General features: G+C 32.5%; 1 protein-coding gene across 3 annotated transcripts in view; it reads left to right on the top strand.

The window, feature by feature from the left end:
- The first annotated feature begins 19202 nt into the window (after positions 1-19202).
- GramD1B (GRAM domain containing 1B) overlaps positions 19203-23627 on the top strand; it is a 99059-nt gene continuing 94634 nt past the window's right edge. For 2 of the 3 annotated variants that reach the window (XM_072534537.1, XM_072534536.1), the window contains exons 1-2: positions 19204-19550; positions 19601-19748. In XM_072534537.1, coding sequence (XP_072390638.1) covers positions 19483-19550; positions 19601-19748 — 216 coding nt within the window. In that variant the 5' untranslated portion in view covers positions 19204-19482. Of the gene's footprint in view, positions 19551-19600; positions 19749-23627 lie in introns of all 3 variants that reach the window. The other variant, XR_011951196.1, reaches the window with a different exon arrangement.

The raw sequence follows: 23627 nt of genomic DNA, 5'->3' as shown, positions 1-23627 counted from the left end.
GATGATAAAACATTTAAAAAACTAGTTACTGCAGGTGTATGTAATGTTAAAAGAGCTGAATTTTACCAGATACATAAATACAACAATATAATGGGCGATGATGTTAACTTGTGTAGAAGTTTATGGATCGAAATCAGCTTTTAAGTAGTATTTATAAATAAAATATGTGTCTATTTTTTTTATTAGCTAACAACTTACAAGTGATCATTTGTGGCAAAATGTTGCGTAAACTGTGATTATATTTTACATATTAATAAGTAGGTATACATAATTTTTATGTTGAATAATACATTTTATATTGGAATTGTTGATACTGAATTCATATTTTGAATATAAATTACTATTAAAAATTTAAAAAAGTCTATGCACTCAGTATTGTATTCATAGATTCCGTTTGTCATAGTTATTTGATAGGTTAATGTGAGAAGTGGATTGTTGCAGTACAAAATATATATGCATATAACACTGCAACAAAGAACTGTAAGTTGCCTACATTTGACGTAACTCAGCATATGAGTCAGCTGACTAACCTAAGAGATTAATTTCTTAATATGGTACAAACGTTAAAAGTGATCACAGTTTAAGCACTTTTTTTACTCAATCGGATCAGATCGGATCACAAAAAGCTCACACAAATACGCTGCTTCACATAGCCAACTTATGTCTCTAAGTAGCGAGAGTTCTACATATCTATGTATTTTCTTCCCATATACTATGTTAGAGACATCTAAAATATGTATTTTTCATTTTTTCGGTAAAAAGTTCCGCTATTTTTAATGCTTAAATCCGAATCCGTAATTCAGTTTCTGTATTTGTTTTAGTTTCTTTCATTTGTTTCTCCCTGTATTTACTATTGTTCTGTACTTTAATGTCCCAATTTATAACTTTTACTACTTCTAAATCTTTCTCAACTGCTGTGAATATTATGTTTTGGGTCTTTCTCTTCTTCTCGTTCTTGTCATACCATCTCGAAATGAGAATCCTTGTTGGCTGAATTTTCTCTTTCTGATCCAATCATCTTTTTTTTTGTGGTTTATTCTGTAAAGTTATTGGGGTACGTTTTATATATCCAACGGCGTACAGCCTCCATAGAGCCAGGGCTTCCCGAACAAGGTCTTATTTTTTTTTCGACGTAGCCGACCTCTTGCACGTAGCTCCTGGAGATCGTTTGCTAGGTGACCGATTTTCTTGGATTCTTCTCATCTAGGTTCCTACCATATTGTTTTTTACAAATAACGTCCTTATGCGGTGCCTACACCTCTATTCTTTTTACCGTCAGTAATCTTCTTACAGCAAGCATATATTTCCCCTATTTAATAAACACCGAAAGGCCAAAAAGCGAAGATACTCAAGACAATCAGGTGGTCCAGTATAATTTAGATAGTTTACATGATGAATACGTTAAATTTTTATATAAACTGCTACTGGTGACCAAACTTACGCAGATAAAAGATGAATCAGCAGAGAACATATATATCAACATGAAATATTGTATTCATAATGCTGAAAAAGAAGCTCTAGGGAAAAAAACCTCTAATAACTATAAGAAAAACAATGTCCTTGGTGGGCCCATGTATATGGGTAGCGAAATATATTTCTAAATCATACTTTTTAATTTTCTCATCAATTTATATATCACATAATGGTCATCTTCTGTTAAAATAATTTGATCTACAAAACAATTATTGAGAAATGCAAAAAACACAACATAAAACTCTACACCTTTTTCGTAGACTTCAGACAAGCCTTTGTCTGTATTGGAATAAATGTTATTTAATAAATTGAAAAATGAAGATATACAGGCAAAGCTAATCAAATTAACAAAAATGAGTATGGATGGGTCCTGAGCTAAAACAACAACGGAAGAAGGTAGCACAAACACAATAAATTGTAGTCAACCACACTATTCAACATAGCAGCAGAAGTAAGAGTCAAGGCCAGCGGAATTAAAGGAACTATAACCCACTCCTCAACACAAATAGTAGCATATGCAGATAACATTGTTCTTATGGGAAAAGATAAGGAAAGATTAAAAGAAGCATTAACAATGCTGACAAATGAAGCACGGAAAATAGGTCTAGAAATTAACGAAGGAAAAACAAAATATCTAATCTGCTCTAAAAGAGAAATCAAGATAGAAAACTACACTTTTAAAAGAGTTCAACAATTTATTTACTTGGGAGTAATTTTGAATGACAAAAATAAGATAAGTGAAGAGGTAACGGAGCGAATACTAGCAGGCAACAAAAGATACTGGAGATACCATAGGCTAATTAAGGACAAAATACAAAACTTAAAATGTAAAAGTTTAAGAATATTTGAAAGGAAAATTCTCAGAAGAATTATGGGCCCGATAATAATGGAAAAAGGAAAAAAATGAAAAGAAGAATGAACCATGAAATAATGAAGGGAGAAGATATAGTTAAGATTTATTAAAGCGCAGAGACTGAGATGAGGGGGGCACATAGAGAGAAGGAAAAACGACCTACTGATTAAGGAGCTCACCATATGGAAGCCAGAAACTAAAAATCCAAGGGAAACCTAGAGGGAGATTGGAGGAACGGGTCATGAGAGATATCAAAATCCTGAAAGTGAGAAACTGGAAGGACCTCTGCACAGATCTAAATAGTGGAAGAAAATTATTGGAAGATATTTCTATTTCTCCATTTTTACTCATTCACCCAACCTGCGACTCAACCTCTGTTTGCTCTATTCACTCGATCTTCCACTTCTCTTTCGAGCTTTCCTTATTTAGATAGTGTGATACCTAGATATTTCAATTTTTCACAGAATTTCAGAATATATATATATATATATATATATATATATATATATATATATATATATATATATATATATATATATATTTGGAGAGATACAGGAAACTTGGCAAACACCCTTGTGCTTCAAAATGTTTCAGTAGTGCTAACTGACTAAACGTTTTGTCAAAAAATATGTTAACTAATAAAATACTGTATTGTAAATTGAGAAATAGAAAGAAGTTCTTGTAAATATTCCATTTATATGTTAAATCTCTTGTAGGTTAACATGTATAACTTCGTTTAGTTTTATTTCTGGTCTTATCTGCATTACAAACACATGTAGTACATGTTTTTGAATAAAATTATTACCGAATCATCTTTTACAGAAGGGTTATTCTCAATGTTTCTAAGTGAACGGAATGCAACCTTAGAAAATCAAAGAGTTTTAATATTTAACTATCTCCGGTTGTTGAATTATACAAAACAAGAACAATGAGATATGCCAGTTTGCCTTGTAAGTTCTGTCACTACTAAACCTCATATTTAATTCGCATCTCGCTCAGTAAAAGCTATTTGGTGCTTTATTTTATCATTATTTAAGACATACTCATGCTATAGTTTAAGATCAATCATCCAATCGCAAATTAATTCAACCTTAAAATTGGTATGCTAAACTGGTACATATAGAAAAATTAAATCATTTTTACGTTAAAAATCTTATTAATTTAGCGATATGTGGTACACAGTATTACATAACATTATACATTATTCTATAGTGTTTATTGAAATGTGAAACGTTAAATAAAGAATTAAACTGCTTCTTTTTGTGACAGTTACACAGACAGAAAAAAAAATGAGACTACCCAATCTCTATATAGCAGTAGAACAAAAACATAATGATCAATTTTAACTTTACCAAGTACGTAGATACACTACTCATATTTAACCATTGCCTTTTCTTTTATTTACGTAAAACCTTTACATCAGTGGATTTATCAATGATATTTATAAAGATAAAAAGTCATATCCGCTTATTTTTGAAGGAAACTGGGAAGCAGAAAATATTCTTAATCTTACTTATATTAGAAGTGAACTTTAATAGTATTTCTTCAACATTTTGATAGCAACAATTGTACGCTGTAAGCAAACTTGCGTATCTTATAGTGTGTGCAGGGTAAGCTTTTAAACGCATGCTAACAAGTTATTTAACCATTATGGTTCGTTTTTCTTCCTACATTTTTTGTTTTGAGTCAAATAAGTATAATGAAAAAAAAAATAAACTTAATAGTTTTTAATTACTGCACTTCTTCAGTGTAAAATAGTCAATACTAAAATAAATCTGTTAAGTATGTCCATAACTATTCGAAAATCAATGCAGTATACAGAGTATCAACACTGTAGCGTTGTATTTTGTTTTTTGTAATAGTAGGTAAATAAATTAAGAAGTTATAGCAAACACCAATTATGATGAGGTTTCGCGGCGCAGCTTTGATTTCTAGATTCTAACTAATCTGTGAATGGGGATCATTTTAAGCTTCTAAAATAGTACAGTACCGGCAAAAAAACTTCACAAAGTGAATAAAACGCATAAATCAGGATTTATGCGTTTTATTCATAGAATAATTATTTTAATTTTAGAAACTAATAATTTATCGTATCACCCTTGTACTCGATGAAAAGCTACATTCTCTTGGGCACGGATTGAGCAAGGTACAACTTCAACTACAACCTTTCTTCAACTCCTTTTTCAGCTGATTTATGTTGCTCGGTCGACTCTCTTGAACCTAATTTTTCATAACATTCCAGGCGTTCTCGATGGGATTAAGGTCGGTCGAGTTATCCGGCCATTCTAATACGTTGATATTGTGATCATTCAAGAACTTTGTCACTGTCTTGGCGCTGTGAGCAGGGGTACCATCTGCATAAACAAGTCACATAGTTGCTTGTCCACATAGGAACATTCTTAGGCAACAAATACAACCCCGCCTTTCCTTTATTTCCACTAAACGCACCACATGCCCTTATACTTTCAGGATATTTGACGGTTTTAACTGTAAACTTTGGATGGTACCTTGACGCGGTAAGTGGACGACGAACAAATTTGGAGCTTCCTGGTACTAACCTTAACGTACTTTCGTCAGATATGACCTTTTTCCACTGTTCAGTTGTCCAGTGCTGATACTTTCTTCATTGCTTATGTAAACAAGAGCTACAGCACGTCGACTTGGCAATGCTAGATCTTTCTGTAGCCGGTGACGAATCTTTCTTGTTCAAACGTTCTGAATAAGATCAGAATGGAGTGGAGTGGAAATATACAAGCACCCAAACAATTTCAATAGGATAGAAGAAGGACTAAAAATCAACAAAACATGGATACCAGTATTAAAATCCACAAACGCCCTTCCCGCCAAACACGGAGATAGAAAAGCTACTATAAACAACGACACGCCCCCTCAAGCCGAAACCAGTGGAGGGGAGGCGAGTGGGAATTATAAATATTGCCTCCGTAGTACAACGCGTCGTCAGTTTCTGCTTACAAGCGAAGCATCAACATCTCCAGAAGATGCCAACCCCTAGTGTTGGCGAAACGTCGAGAACAAATCTCAACAGAAGACAACGGCCCAACAGCCCGAATAAACAGTTTAATAAGTAAGATCAGAATTATTTATGAGAAATATTTATTTTTGAATTTCGTGGCAGTTATGGAAGGATTTAACATTACAGCACGCCTATTGATGGTGGCAGTCCTAGATGATGTTTTTTAGGAGCTCCAAAACCAAATTTTCTTTCCGGAACAGTACTTGAAGGCAATGACGCAGCCGACCGTTTCAATTGATAAATTGTCTCTCTTGAAACACCAATATCACGTGCTATAGTAATTACAGAGTCCCCTTTCTCAAATAACGTTAAAACACGAACTTTCTCTTTATTTCTGTTTCTTTCAACCCCTTTTTTACTTCAATTTAGAATTTGATATTTATTTAACAGGAGAGTCCATTATGCAACATGTACACTTTTTGAATTTTATTAAAATTTATAAAAAATCAATAAAAAAATAATAAATAAATAATAAAATTACTTTTATCAATTTTAAAAATAATTAAAATTTAAAAATACAGAAAACTTACTTACTTACAGTAGGCGGTACTGTAGTACCGCCTACTGTATCACTTATTTTTGAAGGATCGTACTTAATCTCTAGTAACATTACCACATAAAACATATTATATATTGAATATATAGTGAATTATACAGTGAATATGTATTATTATTATCCAGATTTATCCATACGACTCACACTCCCTCTAAGGGGAAAATTCACTCATCCCAGATACCTACGGTATCAAAAGAATTGAGCTCTGGTGGGACTCTTTCCGTGTTATCGAGCCCTAGGTGACTTGGTATGTTGAAGTATCCTCCAAAAATTTTCGTACACATCTGGAAGTCGCAAGGAGTACAGCTTTCTGCATGGTCTTATAGAGATGTTCATTTAGACCCAGCTGTTTTATGTTCTCTGGGAGGTGTTTGGGAATAACACCAGTAGTAGATAAAATAATAGGTACTATCTGGGTACTTTCCATTCTCCATTGTCTTCTGATTTGTATTTCTAGATCTCTATACTTGGCGATCTTTTCGTTGTATTTAACACGCAAATTATTGGTGTTAGGTATCGCCACATCAATAAGTGTTGTTTGCCTGGTAAGTTTATTAACTAGTATGAGATCCGGTCTGTTATGTGTCACTGGTTGGTCTATGAGCACAGTGCGGTCCCAGTAGTTGTCATTTTCAAGCATTCTGTTAGGGACATATTGATAATAACGAAGATGGTCGGTTTGGAGAAGTCCCAGTTTTTCAGCTAGTTCTTGGTGGATAATCTTTCCTACTGAGTCATGGCGTTCTTTATAATCAGTTCCGACAAACGCCTGGCAGCCCCCGGTAAGATGTTGGATGGTTTCTTGGGCTTGGCATCCATATCGGCATTTGTCATTTTGGACTTGAGGATCTTTAACAATATATTTCAGGTAATTTTTAGTTGGTATCACCTGATCCTGAATGGCAAGTAGGAAACCCTCAGTCTCGGGAAACATCTTTCCTGATGTCAACCAGTAGTTCGACGCTGTATTGTCGACGTATTCTTGACTGATCTCATTGAGATGAGTGAATGATTATTATTATTAGAATTATTTTCTGATAAATTTGTTACAAAAAGTTATGAATGGTTTTAAATATTATTGTTACTATCAAATTACAAATCATCATCACTTTTAACACTAGTCAAGTTTATAGTTTATAGTGGATTCATTTCACTTTCAATGTCTATAAGCAACTATCTGCAGCTTGTCTACTTAAGTTGGCAACATATGGAAAACTTTTTTATTATTAACTTAACATAAAAAAGTTGTCTTCATAACAAGTTCTGCATAGTCTAAAACCAAAGATACTCCTTTTCCCACAAGAAAAAATCGAGTGGCGTCAAATCTTGAGAACTAGGAGGACAAAAAGTTTTAAAAAACCGATTTGTAATTCTTCCGTTAAAACGATTTTCAAGGTATTGCCTTACATATAACCGACAGTGGCAAAAGGGCACTATTCTGTTGGAACCGTTTTTGTTGACGTTGAAGGAGGGGAACGTTATCAAGAAAATAGTCTAATTCTAAATTTTATAATACTTTCTCCCAAATTTCGGTAAATACAACTGATGTTTTGAATGTCACTGTCAAAAATTTTTTGTCAGAGCATCCTATATTACATGTACAATAATTATAGTTAAACTTTCGTTGTTATTGTGGAGATGTTTCGAGAAATAAAAAAATGCTATAAATGAATCATGTTTAAACGACATTTTTAATTTCGAACTACTTTTCATAACAATTTTAGATACTTTGACATCAAAGTTCCTTTTCTTTTGAATATAATTCATATTTTTAAAGCGAAGCTTCTATATTGGCATTGCATTGATTTTTCTTTGTAGTAAAATGCTACGGCGATCGTCACGAAATCAGCCACACGAAATAGTTGGAAGAGGCCATTTACTCGACGAGGAGAGTCCGTTATATTAACTAACATCTTGTGTACTTTGTATGTACAAAATGAATGTACAAAAAATTGTTTAAATTAATAAATAAAATAAAAATCCTAAATAAAAAAAATAATAAAAGTACTGTATTCAGTTTTAAAAATATTATTTAAAATTTAACAATACAGAAAACATAGTACGAAGCTTCGCGCTAGTCTACAGTACCGTCCACTGTACCACTTTTTTGACCTATCTCGAATAAGATTGAAAAAATTTAATATCTGGTAGTTGCATTTTAGATTTAAGAACATGCAGATCTTTTTATGAAGAATATTAACTTTTTTCGTAAAATTAATAATAAAAAAGTTTCCAATATGTTGCCAACTTAAGTAGTTACGCTCTATAGCTATAACTATTTAAATTACATGTTCAAATCCCTTCTGCCGCTCCTCAATAATGTGATCAAATTCGCCAGGAAAACATTGATTACCACTTTGTTCCGTTACTGTTTGTTACAATATATCCTTTGCTTTAAGTGTCCATATTAACTCACTGAGATATTGTTCTGGATGATATGACAAAAATGATATGAAATATGAAAATGCACAAGTGTGTGACTATGGTCATTCAGCAGTTCATCAACTTTTTACGAAGCGTATTTTTTAATTAAAATGTGCCTATTCTTTTGGCTGCTCCTTCATCTGAAGCTATTTTTTGTTAAGATTTCTCCTTCCTAGAGTTACCGATGAATTGTGTCTTAAGAGCGTAGGCGCAAAATTTCGAGCCAATGCTTTTTAAATGCATTCATTTTTTTCGAATCCTGAGAAAACTAGTAAGTATTTTTAAAAAATTTAAACGCAGAATGAAAGATTACATTATTACTGAGGGCCGAAAGTCCCTGAAGACTTCTATAATGTTTATTTTAATAAGTTACAGGTGTGAAAAAGGAGAGAAAATTTAGTGTGATTTTTAATTTTAAATATCTTTTTCAAAAAAACTTTTTGTTAATTCTAAGGGACTTTCGGCCCTCGGTAATAATATAATCTTTCATTCTGTGTTTAAATTTTTCAAAAATATTTATTAGTTTTCTCAGGATTCGAAAAAAATGAATGCATTTAAAAAGCATTGGCCCGAAATTTTGCGCCTACGCTCTTAAATCATCTATAATTTTTATTCTAGTTTTTTCTTACCGTAATCTTTGGAAGGAATTCGGTAACTGAGTTGAAAATACGTCATTTTGCGAACCTCACCATAATTAACGTTTGCAATATAAACCAATATGCTATTTTTCAATATTTTGTTTTTAACATTGAAATAACAGATTCAGATATATAACTGATATGTGTCTTATATTCAATGATGTTCTAGCGAACTCATTTTCATGCAAAATAAACATATATACCAGGCAGAAGAATTTACATGCTATAATATAGTAAACAGATTGATGATTTTTTCAAATTTTTTAAACGTTTTTTTGAAAACACATAAATTTTGAAGTCATGACTTTTGGATAAAAAGCCGTTTAAAAGTATCATTTTTAAAATAAACTATCGTTGCAATGGAAACAACAGCAGTTTTTTACTTAAAAATTGTTCAAATAGCTTCTTATCTGAAGGAAACAACTTATACTCATATTTTTTCTTATCTAGTTCCACATTTTTACTTTACTGATCGATATAATTTTCTCATTCTTTAGATTTAAATAATTTACTTTTTATAACGATTTTTTAACTTGATTTAATCTTTATTGAATAATTGATCGATAATATTAAAATTTTGTTATTCTGAATTGACTTAAAACAAATGTACTATCCTACTACTTTTAAATCTAATATATTAAGGAATGTGCGAGAAATCAAGTTACAGTTATTGTACAGACATTTTATCATTATTAAATAAATAAAATAGATTAAAACTGTAAATATTCATGTAACCAATCAAATCATTAGCAAAATTCTTAGGTATATAAAAGTGTTATCCATCCATTTTTTAATAAAATGAGAGTTACTGTTACACAAATTGATTAGAGCAGTAATATGTTTTCTTATTCTCAGAATTATATGCTGAACGAACACTGATAAGATAAGAACCTTAAAACAGTTTCAGAACCTTTTTAAACCTTAAAAGTGTTACATAACGTCCAATTTTGTTTTAAAAAATTTGATTATAACTATAAATTGGACCATGAACAGAGTCAGTAAGCTAAGAAACGGGAAAGTGAAAATTATGAGGTTATCACACGGAAAATTTTATACGAAAATGCGCCAAATAATGTTGTAAATAGTTTGTAATTGGTTTTTTTCTTAGTAATTATTTTATTTCTGTACGTTTATGGATTTAATATGTTTCTTTTGCAGTTTTTAGTCTATGTATGGTTCTGTTTACGAATAATTGGAGTAAAGTAATTAAAATTACGCAGTTCGTATAAAAATGTGAATCTTTTATGCAGTTTGAATTCCGTGGAGGTTTCGAAAAGCCGTATTTAGTATCCAGGTCCTAATTCAACTTTCTAGGAATGTGTCAGTGCCAATGTACGATTGTTTTATAGATTATGAAAATGCTTTCGATCGTGTCCAAAACGTAAAACTTCTGGATACTCTTAAAGAGGTTGACCTGGATAGTTGTGATTGTTGCCAGTTTGTACTAGAACCAGACTGGAGAAGAAGCACAGTTAGCAGAAGAGGTGTTCGTCAGGGTTGCGTACTATGTCCGCTGTTATTCAAAGTTGACAGCAATAAAATAATAGAGAATGCACTCTATGTATCTGCGAAGAAGGCCTGTTCATAATTGGTATAAAAATAAACAACTTAATGTATGCAGACGATACCGTTGGAATTGCAGATACTCTGGAGTGCTTACAAGAGTTGCTTGCTCAAGTTGCATCCAAAAGTATTGTTTTCGGGCTTAACCTAAATGTAAAAAAAAAAAACCAAGTGGTTGGTGGTCTCAAAAACAAAAAACATCAGGGAATGGAATATCAAATTGGAAATGAATGGCCAACAAATAGTAGGGCTTCAATCCTACAAATACCTAGGTGGCCAGCTTAATGACAACTGGGATAATATGCAATTGAACAGGCCAGTGCATCATTTATCAAATGAAACTACTTTTTTGTAGTCGTGATCTTAACACGACGCTACCAACTCTGGCTCTGCGCTGCTATATATTGAGCATTTTGTATTATAACGTGGAAGTTTGGAATGCATGTGTAAAAACTGGTAGCCATTGAGATGTGGTGCTCAGGATGCTGTAGGATGCTCAGAATATCATGGTTGGACACTCCGTCCATAACGATTTCCTTTCATTTAACACGTCAAAAGCTCCAATCGGACCAATATCAATGGAAATATGATGTTATGCCCTTTTGTTTTATTTTATGTTATGGTGTGTTATGTTTTTTTCTATCTCAATATATTCGCTGTCTCGTCTCCTTTCATTTAACGCGTAACACGCTCCAATCGGCCCAATAACAACGGAGATATAATGTAATGCCCATTGATTTTTTTATTATACCTATTCTCGACAGATTATATGAATTGATCGCATAGGTAAGCGGTTAGCATCTCTATCTTCGGAGCTATTGGTTGTCGGCTCAAATCCCACATAAGGAAGACTTTATTTAATAATTGTTATTAATCTGTAAATAAAAAATAAATAAATCTGTAAATAATTTGAAAAATAATTTTGATTAAAAATGGCTAATAATAGACAGTGACGACTAGTGAATAATTTGTAAATTAATTCGGATTAAAAGTGGCTAACGGTGACTAACGGTTAATACCAGAACTATAGAAATGGTGTAGGCGTTGGGGCGTGTCGGCATGACCGGAGCGGAGGGCGGAGATGTGGCACGACGGTCAAAGTGCGATGAAGTGGCTACCTATCTACTGTATAGCCACAGTTCAAAAAATCACAAACTAATGTAATTGAAACTCTTTAAATCGTCAAATCTCAAGTGACATCTCTTATACAGGTACATTATGCATTGATTCACTTCTTTCCGTTTAAAAAATATCTACCTGCCTATATCCTAAAATTTTCCTAGAAAATGTTACCAAATAAAAATTTAAAGCTAGTTAAATGCTCTAATCATTCAGTGTAACTTTCATCTTAGTTTTAGTAGCTGTAATTTTTACTCTAAATAAATTGATCTGACTGAATTTTATCGGGTTTTCCATCAATGTAAAACCTAAAAACTAGAAATTTTACTCTTTTCAACATTTCACGTAACTTCTAAGAATATTTGTTTTAACGACGTAATGGATCAAGCTCTGATATAATCACTTTATTACATTGTGTTGAGAGTAGTCAGTCAAGGAATGATATTGTTTTAGATAATAATTCTTAGTAAAATATGTTGATATGTGGTTCGAGATCTAACTTCTCACAATGAAAAAAAATGCAAATAAATATTTTTATTCTTAGTTATTGAAGAATTAAGTCGAATGTGAACAATTAATGACAAGTAAAAACAATATTTGTTCTTTCTCATAAACTTATAACTAAAATTTCCCAGAATTAAGCCATGTTAACTCATGCTCACTTCCTTTAACAAAAAACTCATTCGCCCCAAATACCTAGGGATCGCAAGGATTGAGTTCTAAAGCGCTATGACCATGTTATCGAGCGCTAGTTAACCTGTATCTTCCAAAAATGTTTGATGCATCAGAACATGGTTATTTTGTATAGTCTTATAACATTCACAAAGGCCAAGTTATTTGATTGTTTTCTAAAAGGCTACATGAAATGTCATTATACTTGTCAGAATTAGAGGTATCGTCTGAACCATTTCTATTCTCCGTTGTCCCGTTATTTGTACCTAAAGATCCCTGTATTTGGCGATGTTCTCGTGGTATTTAACACGCAGATCGTTGCTTTTAGATATTGCCGTGTGAATAAGCATTTTTATCTAGTTAAATTGTCAACTAATATGAAATCTTTGTTATGTGCTACTACCGGTTAAAATGTTAGCACAATACTGTCCCAGTATTCGTATAGCTTGTGGTTGCCATTCTTAAAGCAAAGTTTCAATCAGAGAACGTTTATACAGATTAACATTTTTGTTAGTTATAAAAAAGAATATCAAACTCCGGGTTGGATTAGACTACGCGTTCCAACAGAAAAAGAGATGGAAATAAATGAAAAATGTGTTGAAACGTTTTTACAATGCGTTTTCGATACCTGTTTTACCCTTTTTGGTTTCGTTCGTGTTTAGGGATAAAAAGTTCAAGATGCACAGAGGTGTCTGTCTTAATAACTTCTGGAAAGTTATCTTCGTAACTGATCTGTCCTTTTACAATCTAAATGCTAAATAATATAAATAGTTCGGTACAGAATACAAAAACCGAATAGCCAACAATAAAATTCAAAATGACACTTAGGAACTGAATTAATACAGCAGATTCCATAGAAATATATCGATATAACCTATCAATCTCATAATCTTCAATAGGTACTCTATTACCTAATATGTTTGGATCTTTCTTGATGAAGTATATTTACTTTCCTGTAAGGACCAAAAAGCATTCACAATAACTCTCAATGTACTACTCATCCATTGACCGACTCGATTTTACTTCGAATTCAAATGACTCCTTTTGGTTTTCTACGCTTTTTGTTTGCATTATTTCTCTCGGTAGCATATGATTGGAATCAGTACGCACTTTGAAGTGTGTGAAACCTAGAATTATGTAGCAGACTTTAATCTACAAACTTCTTTATTAGTTGCTATTCATGTAGATGTGAATTAATCTCCAGAGGTTTAAGAGTCGTGAAAACATACAATTTGATTAATTTTTTTTACATTTTTGAATAAGGGCATTAAACCATAAATAGGTTATCAAGTCTAGTCCAAATCGGTCCTGGTTTTGGTTGGTTTTGAACTTTTATTAATTACTTTAAGAAGTAATGTTAGAATGTGACATATAAGACTATACAGTTTAGTGATGATTACTTCAGGTTATTCCTAACTCAGATACGTCAGATCTCGAACTATTTATTTTCAAGTTAGATTTAATATAAACTACGAAATATATCTAAATTCTTCATACTACTAGTTTATAACCATTCAACTGGAGAAATAACTTTTTCTATATGATCTTCAGAGATTGTAATGGATTACCCTGTAAATTGAAAATGCAAAAAGACTGATGTCACAGTAGACTTTTTGCAGCTTTAGTTCGTGATGAATTTTTCTCTGTTGTAATGACTGGCATGTAATGAAAGTTGTTTTGCGGCTTTTTTAATAACATATGTTGCGTACATTTTCAGTATAAAGTCTACATTTTATTGAAAGAGTTTTTTAATATACACGTGTATTTTATTATACATATAAATTGTATTTAACAGTAATATACAAATAATTAATATTTTGGCTTTTTGTTTTTTTTTACCTATTATAGAAAGCATACAATATATATACTAGCTGTAGTGGTTAGATATAAATAACAATACTAGTGATGATAGCGTGCAATTTGTCTTAAACTTAGTATCTACCGGGTGCTCGAAAGAAAAACTTTCAGTAAATCCTAATAGAATGACACTTGTTTAATTCACTTTCACATAGGAGGAAACTTTCGACCATGAATGGAATAAAATTGCCACTCTCAGAAGAGATTTAACTTCTTAAGTGACCAGAAGCAAAAATATAAATACAATTATAGATGGACAAATAATTCTGCACTGGCAGATATACGGGGGTCGGCATAAGTCTGGCAACGCTGTCGAAAAAAAAACCGATACAAGTTCACGCTTCAAGAAAGAATTTTTTTGTTACGTCGTATCAACGTACGAACGCGGATTACGAAATTATGTTTACCGAATTTCAACAACAATTTCCGAACTCACCGCTACCAAATTGTTCAACAATGTGTCAGATTTACCAGAAATTCTTAAAAACGGGCTCTATTACCGACGTGCCACGTTCTGGGCGACGCTGGCTTATGTTGAGCAGCCGAATCAATCGATCGATCTCCACGTTCTTCACGAGGATTGTTTCGATCGCAGATTGGAATTTTGCGAGTGGTACGTCGGATGCAGTCAGGATGATCCGCAGTTCCAGCGTTCTATTTTTTGTTGGATGATGTAACCTTCAAGCTGAAAGGTACGGTCAATCGACATAAGTGCGTGTACTGGAACGACTAGAATCCTCACGTCTTTATTGAAGAAGAATTAAACCTGCCTGGGGTGTGTATGTGGGCAGGTATCCATGCAGGAGGTCTCCCATACTTTTTTTTGGCTAACGTGACGGGCCAAAGTTACCTGGAAATGCTCGAAGATTTACGCAGGCAAATGGACAACGACCCAATACTCGCGAACATCCGTCATTTCATTCAGGATGGAGCTTAGCCGCACTACGCGGTATGTGTGCGAGAGTACCTCAATGTTCATTTTGGAGAATGGGTAGGCAGACGTGGAATCGTTGAATGGCACGCACGGCCATATGACCTGACACCCTGTGATTTCTTCCAGTGGGGCCTTTTCAAGGACAGCGTTTTTGCAAGAGGGCCACACACCCTTCCTGACCTCAGAACTACAATGTCTTTCTATGAGTCTTGACGGCATTTTAGTTCTCAATCTTCTCTTTTGTTTATTCAGTAGTATACTATACTTTTCAACAATTTTTTCTCTAAGCTCTATCATAAAATTCTCTTTAATTTTCCTCCATTGTTTTTGTAGATTTGAAATGAGTTTACAGTGATTACGCTTAAAGATTCCGAAATATCTTCAGATAAATTTTTTTGTTCTATTTATTGCAGTTCCATAAAAATAGAGATAATTGTCTGTTAAATAAAGGCAGCCAATTTTTGTACTATATTCAAGTATGAAGCAAGACTTTTCTACTTCTCAATTTTGGTTACAATTTTTTGCATACTCTAATCAGGAATGCTGCTAAGCATTAAAATATCTTTTCTGCAGTATCTAGCAATGGTGGGTACTTTTAGATCTAACGATAAATCCATTTGCATAGTTCCTATGCAGTCCGTTCTTTTCCTCACTAACTGCTGAGCTAAGTGAATGCTTGTGTAATAATTGTCTAAAAACAGTCTAAAACCTTTATATAGTTAGAATGCGTTAGAGATAATAAATAGTATTTTAGAAGTTGTAGATAACAAAATCTGTATCTTTCTCCGTACATATTACAAAATTACACATATACCCAGAACTACTGTCACATAATGCATAAAGTTTACTCCCAAATCTTTTGCGTTTTGTTGGTATATATTGTTTTCATCCCAAGCGTCTTTTTCAGCCTATAAGGGATTCGTCAACTACGATGTATCTTTCTGGTACGTAACATGTCACGAACTTTTGCAAACTTGTGATTTCTAGTGGTCGAAGATATATTAGACTCATCTGAAAATGTAAAAATTTGAAATTTTTTTTACGTCATAATTTTTAGCAAAAATAAAGTTTCAATAATTTCACGGCGAGAAAATACATTTTATTTTGAGGTTTAGGACAAACGTCTTGTAAAATGATTAACCTCTTTCCTAAATTTTTAGCATTTTTTACGATATACCTTATTGCATAATCGTTCGTTTCTTTTACAATTACCTCCATCAAATTATCATCAAAAAATATTCGAATAATATGTAATATATCTTTCGTACCTGTCAGATCTTGAACACTGTTTGCAGTAAATGGAAAAGCTGGCTGTGAAATGCCATCTGAAGCCCATAATATATCAAAATATTCGAAGGTTGAATCGATCGAGATAGGAAGGATACCTTCCTACCTCGATGGTGGAATCGTTCTCATGATTATTATCACTATCGTCGCTACATTCGTACTTACTGTCTCCTTCAGATTCGGTTACATAATCGGGATCTGAATTTCCTCCAGATTTGTAGAATTCGTACGAATCGTAGATTTTCTGGGAAAATTTTGGTACCTGAAACCAAAAAATGAGCTATTAATCATATATTATAACAGTTGTATGACCTATAATTAATGTTGCGCTAGTTTGGTGAAACAAATCGTGACAAAACTATGCAGCAAAAGGCAATAATAAAATTATAAAACTCCAAAGATTCGCTTGCATAAGCGAATTTTACAATTACCAGGAATTTTGCAAAAATAGTTGGTATGACCAAAGATCTCTATGATTCACAACCAAGCCAGTCGTAGGGAAAGATACATAATAATGGTAGGTATAGACATCTTCTTCTTCCTCCTTCTTGTATGTAGGCTTTAAAGCCTGTTTTTTCTTCAATATTAGCCTCCTAAGTTGTTTAAATTGTCGCACCATCTTTTTCTTGGTCTGCCAATACTTCTTCGTCCGTTTGGTGACTTATCTCGTGCTATTCGTACTATCCTATCCTCTGCCATTCTACGAATGTGTTTATCCACCCATCCATTTATGTCTTCTATATTGCATGCTCTTCTTATGTTTTCGCATCTCTCCCTATCCAACATACTTTTCCCTAATATTCGTCGGAGTATTTTCATCTCTGTTGTTTCTAGTAGTCTTTAGTATAGTTTTAGATGTGTCAGGTATTGTCTCCGCCGTATATGTTACTATAGGTCTAATTTCTGCTTTATAGATTCTGGTTTTTGTGTCTTGTCTTAGGTGTTTGTTCTTCCAGATTGTGTCATTAACAGATTCCGCCGCCTTACTTGCTTTTAAGCTTTGTTATCGTACTTCTTCTTCAACATCTCCGTAACTAGTTATATCTATTCCCAGATACCTAAACCTAGCTTCCTGCTTTATTATTTTCCCATCAATTTCGATTTTACATCGTAGTGGGTATTTAGATGTTGTCATACATTTGGTTTTTTCTGCTGATATTATTATATTGTATTTCTTGACTGTTGTATTGAAGATGTGTATTAATCTTTGGAGCTCGTCTTCTGTCTCGGCGAGCGTCGACTGTATAACATAATATTTGGATTTCTTTATTCCCCATTCTGTAGCCATAACCTTTACGTACTGCTTTTATTATTTCGTCCATTATTATATTAAAGAGAAGTGGGCTTAACGAGTCACCCTGTCTGACTCCGCTTTGTACTGGTATACCTACACTGTGTTAGTTTTCCATTTATATTTGCCTGTATTCGATTATGGAAGTAGATGTTTTCGATGGTTTGTATAATATTGATTGGTATGTTTCTTTATACAGTAGGTGTAAGACGTCTTCGACTTGGATGCGATCGAAAGTCTTTGTCAGGTCTATAAAACATAGATATTATGCTGGTTTATTGTATTCGATGGCCTTTTCTGTGATTTACCTTAGTACAAATACGGCGCCTACGCAGGATCTTCCGGATCTGAATCCTTGTTGTTCATCTCATAAAATTGTTAGTTTATTGATTTTGTTGGTTAGGACTTTTGTGGTTAGCTTAAGTGCGGTGCTCAGTAGATTTTATACCTCTTATAATTGTTGGGGTCTTCTTTATCTCATCTGGTATCTTGCAGTGCAATATTAGTTTTTGTATAAGTTTTGTCGTCTCTAGAGTTATACTTTCTCTTCCGTGTTTTAGAAGCTCGTTGGTTATTCCGTCTGGTCCTAGTGACTTTCTATTTTTGAGTGAATTTATGTCTATCTCTACTTTCTGAAAACTGATTTCTATTTCGTGTCTTAATTCAGGTACGTTATTGTATTGATTATTATTTTTCTTTGCTTTAAACAGTTCCGTAAGGTATCTTTCCCATTCATTTGCTGGTATGTTATTGTATTCCTTCAATTCTGTCATTTCTTTCCGTTGGTTTCTTATGAATCTCCATATTTGTTTTTGTGTACCGTAGAAGTCGCTTTCCATCCACCCAGTCATCGCGCTCATAACCCCCAGGCAGAGGTATAGATATAATAGTGGTATTTTCTTTTTATGGATTTCTTCTTTAAATGTTGCTAATCATATCCAACATTATGCCAAAGAGTTTGCGACGTAGGTAGTTGGTTTCATTTATAATTGAAAACGGATTCTTCGATTTTTCTTTTGTTTCTTTCAGGACGATACTTGAATCGTTCCACTTAATTATCTGTTCTTTTCCCATGTGTGTTCACATATTTGAGATTTATCAAATTCTCTATTGTTGATAGAAGATTAATGCTCACTCTTTCTTACATTTAATGATGTTGATGTTTCACCTAAATAAAAATTTTCTTTTAACAGGTATTTTATAAATACAATCCTCTGAACATTTTCGTTCATTATTAGGTTTGATTTTGGAAAAAATAGATCTCAATGTGTCTGTTCTCTTACTGTTGTTGACATGTAGAATTTATCTCCTATCTTTTTAAGTTTTTCTGCTAATCCTTTTATAGGTGGTAGGTGATTTGTGGTAAAATTCTAAGATTCTAGTTTATATTGCACAAAATGTTCTTAATTAACTAGCTGAATATCAGCTATAGAAGAGACCGGAATTTCATTGACTCATGTAACGTCAAATTTGACATTTAATAGCTGCCGCCGACAGAAACAAAAATCCACTGCCACTGGTATTGACAGTTGTATTTATTGAATAGATGATTGTTATGTGATTGTTCTTTCTCTAGTTAAATAAACATTTCAAAACAGTTCGAAAAAATTGATAACGGAAACATATTGTTTGCTATGTAGTAATACGTTTTATAACTTGAGGTCGCTTTATTCGTTTTCGTTGTTAGTGTGCAGAGTAAATACATATATAACTCAATAATGTTTTTTCTAATTTGTTAAACACGGCAGCGAACCAAGCATGTCGAAAATAATAAAAACAAAATGAAAACGAATTTGTCTTCATCAAATATTGCAGCATACGATAAACAGTCAATTAGCAGTGAAAACAGGTGAGAGCCTTTAATTTTAAATCAATAGTGTATTAAATCTCAAACTTTAGGTCTGTCAGCCCATCTTCAAGTCCTAGAAGTAGCCCTAGGCCTTCTCCCAGGCCACAAACTAAGAGAGACCATTCCAAGTCAGATACTTACCTTAGTGTTTCATACAAAGAACAAACATCTAAACATGATGGATCTCCTTCCCCTTCTGTAAGTATTATACCATTTTATTTGCTATAAAATGTTCGTGGATTTACTCCTAACTTCTATATATCTATAACATGGCACAAAGGTAATATTTGGCGCTGTCTGTGAAAATAACAGCATCTATACTTGTTACAGTTGGACAGAAGTTTTACAGACTTTGGGACATATCTTAAAAGTTTTTTTTATACACAGATCGTTACATCAGTATATGACTGTATAAACGATTTCTTTTATTAAATTTAACTCCCTGGTTAACTCAAATTAAGGATGATCAGATCAGTAGTGTTTTGTAAGATTCGCAGTTCCATTTTGCATTACTAACATATCTTTAATATGTGTAATATGTGTTATATTTTAATACGTGTTTCTTCTTTTACTCTAGTTTCTTTTGTAAAATGCCTTATTTTCAATAATATTTTAGTGAAAACCTAAAATAAATAAACAACACTGAGTTAGTACCAGTGATTTTTTTACTCTGAATACTTTAATTATACTACAAAGTTTATAATACTATACATATTATAAAAATTTGAATGCTACTCTTGGTAACTTTAATTGAAATAGTATTTTGCATCTAAATAATGTTAATTTGATGTTTGAATGTTTTTATGAAATTATACATGGAGTCATTGAATTCTTTATGATAAGTTTCAAAGAAAAGGACAAAAGTTTCCTTCCTGTCTGGTATAGTGAAGAATTAGTACAATATTTAATATATATTTAAGACCATTATTTTCAACACTTGCTATATGCTCAAAAGCCATTTTGTTGAAGATAAAAAAATTATTAACTGCAGAGTAGTGTTTAGGTCACAACACAAAGAATTTTATTAATGTTGCTTAGAGTTTTTAGCAGTGGAAATTAGAAGTTCTTAGCCTCACATATTTACAGATTTAAAAAAAACAATCATTATTGCAAATAACCAGTTTTACAAATACATATCTAAAAGAAAAACAAATAGTTTTCACTTCAATAAGAAACATAAGGAATTTATTCATTAAAATAAAACTTCCACATTTTTAAGCATGTATGAAAAGACTTATTTTCAAACAAAAAGCATCATTTTTGTCATTTTGGCAATTTTCAAAACCATTACTGGTTTTTTTTGGTGAGTTAGAATCTTTCTTTAAGTGTTCTTTGTAAAAATTTAGTTCAGGAAGTCTTTTCCAATTTTCTCTGTAGTGTTTGGGAAGGAGACTATTAATAGATAGTTCCTTTATCCTCCTTTATTTCTTTTCCTAGTAATAATTTCTCAGGAGTCATTGCAGAAAGAGAAAATTTTTTCTTACAAATGCCTTTAGCTTTTTCCACATCATTGCAATAATTGGGTTCACCTTGGACTCAATATTTTTGTCTTTTTTGAAACGACTTTGCACATACTCTTATCATCTCACCCTCACTCAAATGTACATATTTTATCAATGCTGCAGCATGATTAGATTTCCCTCTTTTCAGTTTTTGTTCCTTACAACAAGTCAATATTAGAAGGTCTTGTTTACTTTTATCTTTTGACTGATAAAGGTAGGAATGGAAATGTTTCACTTGCTTCATTGAGAGTGTGATACAATAATACAGCAATTGGTTATCTGTTATAATGACAAGTTGGAAAGGCTGGCAGTGCTTTTGGTGTATTTCTGTAGAGTCAAACAATTGTCGCAAAAGTCTAAAATCATAAACTTTGAGATGAAGCACTTACCTAGCAAGTTGATCAACATTCCTTTTATGTGTTTTTTAATGAAGAACTTTTTTGCATTCTTTTCTCTGTGGACTAGGTTTAACAAAACAAACATTTTCAGTTACTAACTCCATAAAAATAAAAAACTGTTCCTAATTCTACAAAAAAACAACAACTGTTTAGTCACTTGAATAATTGGATGTAGTTATGCAGAAGTGATCCATTTCACAATTTCTTAAAATATAAGTTAGACACAAATTTAAGTACATCAGTAAAACTCGGAACTAAATTATGCTGAAATGATCCAACCTTTTCTAAGCAAGACAACAGTAATAATAGTAAAATGTCCAACTTTAAACGCTCTTTTAGCTTTAATCAATTGTGCAGTAATAATTCATGCTACTTGAATCTTTAAATATTTTTAAGAGTAATTTACAAAAATGAGCCAAGACACATCGATCATTATTGCATTTTAAAAATAATTTTAAAACGCAAAACTTTATTTTTTAAGCCAAAATGATCCAAGTGGCCCGAATCATTTTTACAAAATTAAATAAAGCCAATAACACTAATGTATTTAACACTGTAATGATTCAAAAAGCTTGAAATCATATCAGCAAATGTTATTCTCGCAATTTTCTTTGGTCATTATAAATGCAGAAGTGTTACATTCAATAATGCAGTACAGTGGCGCACCCAGGGGGGGTTTTTGGGGTTAAAATCCCTCCCAGGGCACTATTCCGACACTGTTACTCACAAATTTTAAGGGCTTAAGATGGCGGAGGTAGCATAAAAAAATTTCGGTGCCCAACCAACACCCCCCCTTACAGGAAAATTCTAGGTGCGCCACTGATGCAGTAATATAACAAAGAAACCCAAGCGGCAACAACGCAACTCCAGCCAAGATCTGTCCAAGGTGCTGCTTGTGATAGTAGTGATTTAAGTGGATAGCGTAGTGCTTTTTTTTTGTTTTTTTTTTGAACATTTAACGAATTCTATTATTACCTTTTTGGATTATTATTAATTAATTAATTAGTATTATTTATACTTGTTTAAAATGTGATTTATTTAACACAAAAATAAAGAACGTTGCAACTGAAGAAGAGAGAAATTATTTAACTGACGAACATCAGAAACATGTTGAACTTGGGCAAAATGCAAAAGCAAAAATGAGGGACGATCTAAAAGAAAGTCAAATGCCCCAGGAAATGGAATGCATCACATTTGAATTACAGAAAACTCTCCCACTTCCAAGAATACCTACAAACATTGTTTTTTATAAACGACAACTCTGGGCATATAATTGTGGTATCCACTTAGGATCAGAAGACAAAGGTTACTGTTATGTATGGTTATAATCACATGGAAAAATACCTGAAACCAGATGAAACATTTAATACTTTGGAGCGATTCATGTGGGGGGCAAAATAGAAATATTAAAATCGTTTTGCTATTAAAACTCTTTTTGTCAAAACATTCAACTTTACATAAACTTTCACAAAGATTTCTAGAACCAGGTTACTCCTACCTGCCAAATGACACCGATTTTGGCAAAATAGAATTCGCTCTTAAGTTACAGCAGCGAATTTATACACCAGAAGAGTACACCGATGTCATGCGTTCGTGTCAAAGGAAGAAACTAATGGTGGTTACCAGAATGAAAAACGAAAATTTCTATAGTACACACAAGCTTGAAAAACTTATCGTCAATAAAAAATTATCAACAGATAAGACGCCCATAAATTGGCTTAAAACCAAAGAAATTTTATTAAAAAAAGAAAACCTGTATTCCATTTTCATGAGAAATTCTTTTGATAGTAAATTTGTGGAAGTGGATATTAAAAAGAAAACTTCTAAAAGTAAACTTTTGACGGAAATAGTTACTCCAGAAAATCTTTTGCCTCTATGGCCTAATGGTAAAGAGATTTCAGCTCCAAAGTTAGAAGACATTAAGTTGTTGTTAGATCTTATTCCAAAAGACTGTCAAAACATATATCTACAGTTAACAAGAAACAAAAATATTTCCGATGACATAGATGGGTAAGGAAATGAACTAGATTTTCCCCTGAAAGAAAGTTCTACAGAATAATGTTACTTCGTTCTAAAATTAAATATATCAATGTTTTTATAATGTAAAGATATGTTACCAAAAATAAATCTTTGTTTTATGTACAGACTTTGGCAAAAAAATTCGACAGTAATACAGA

The sequence above is a fragment of the Diabrotica undecimpunctata genome, chromosome 6 (genome assembly GCF_040954645.1).
Source record: "Diabrotica undecimpunctata isolate CICGRU chromosome 6, icDiaUnde3, whole genome shotgun sequence".
NCBI lineage: Eukaryota > Metazoa > Arthropoda > Insecta > Coleoptera > Chrysomelidae > Diabrotica > Diabrotica undecimpunctata.
Note: the sequence above shows the minus strand (reverse complement) of the source record. Positions and strands in the feature narration are given on the sequence as shown.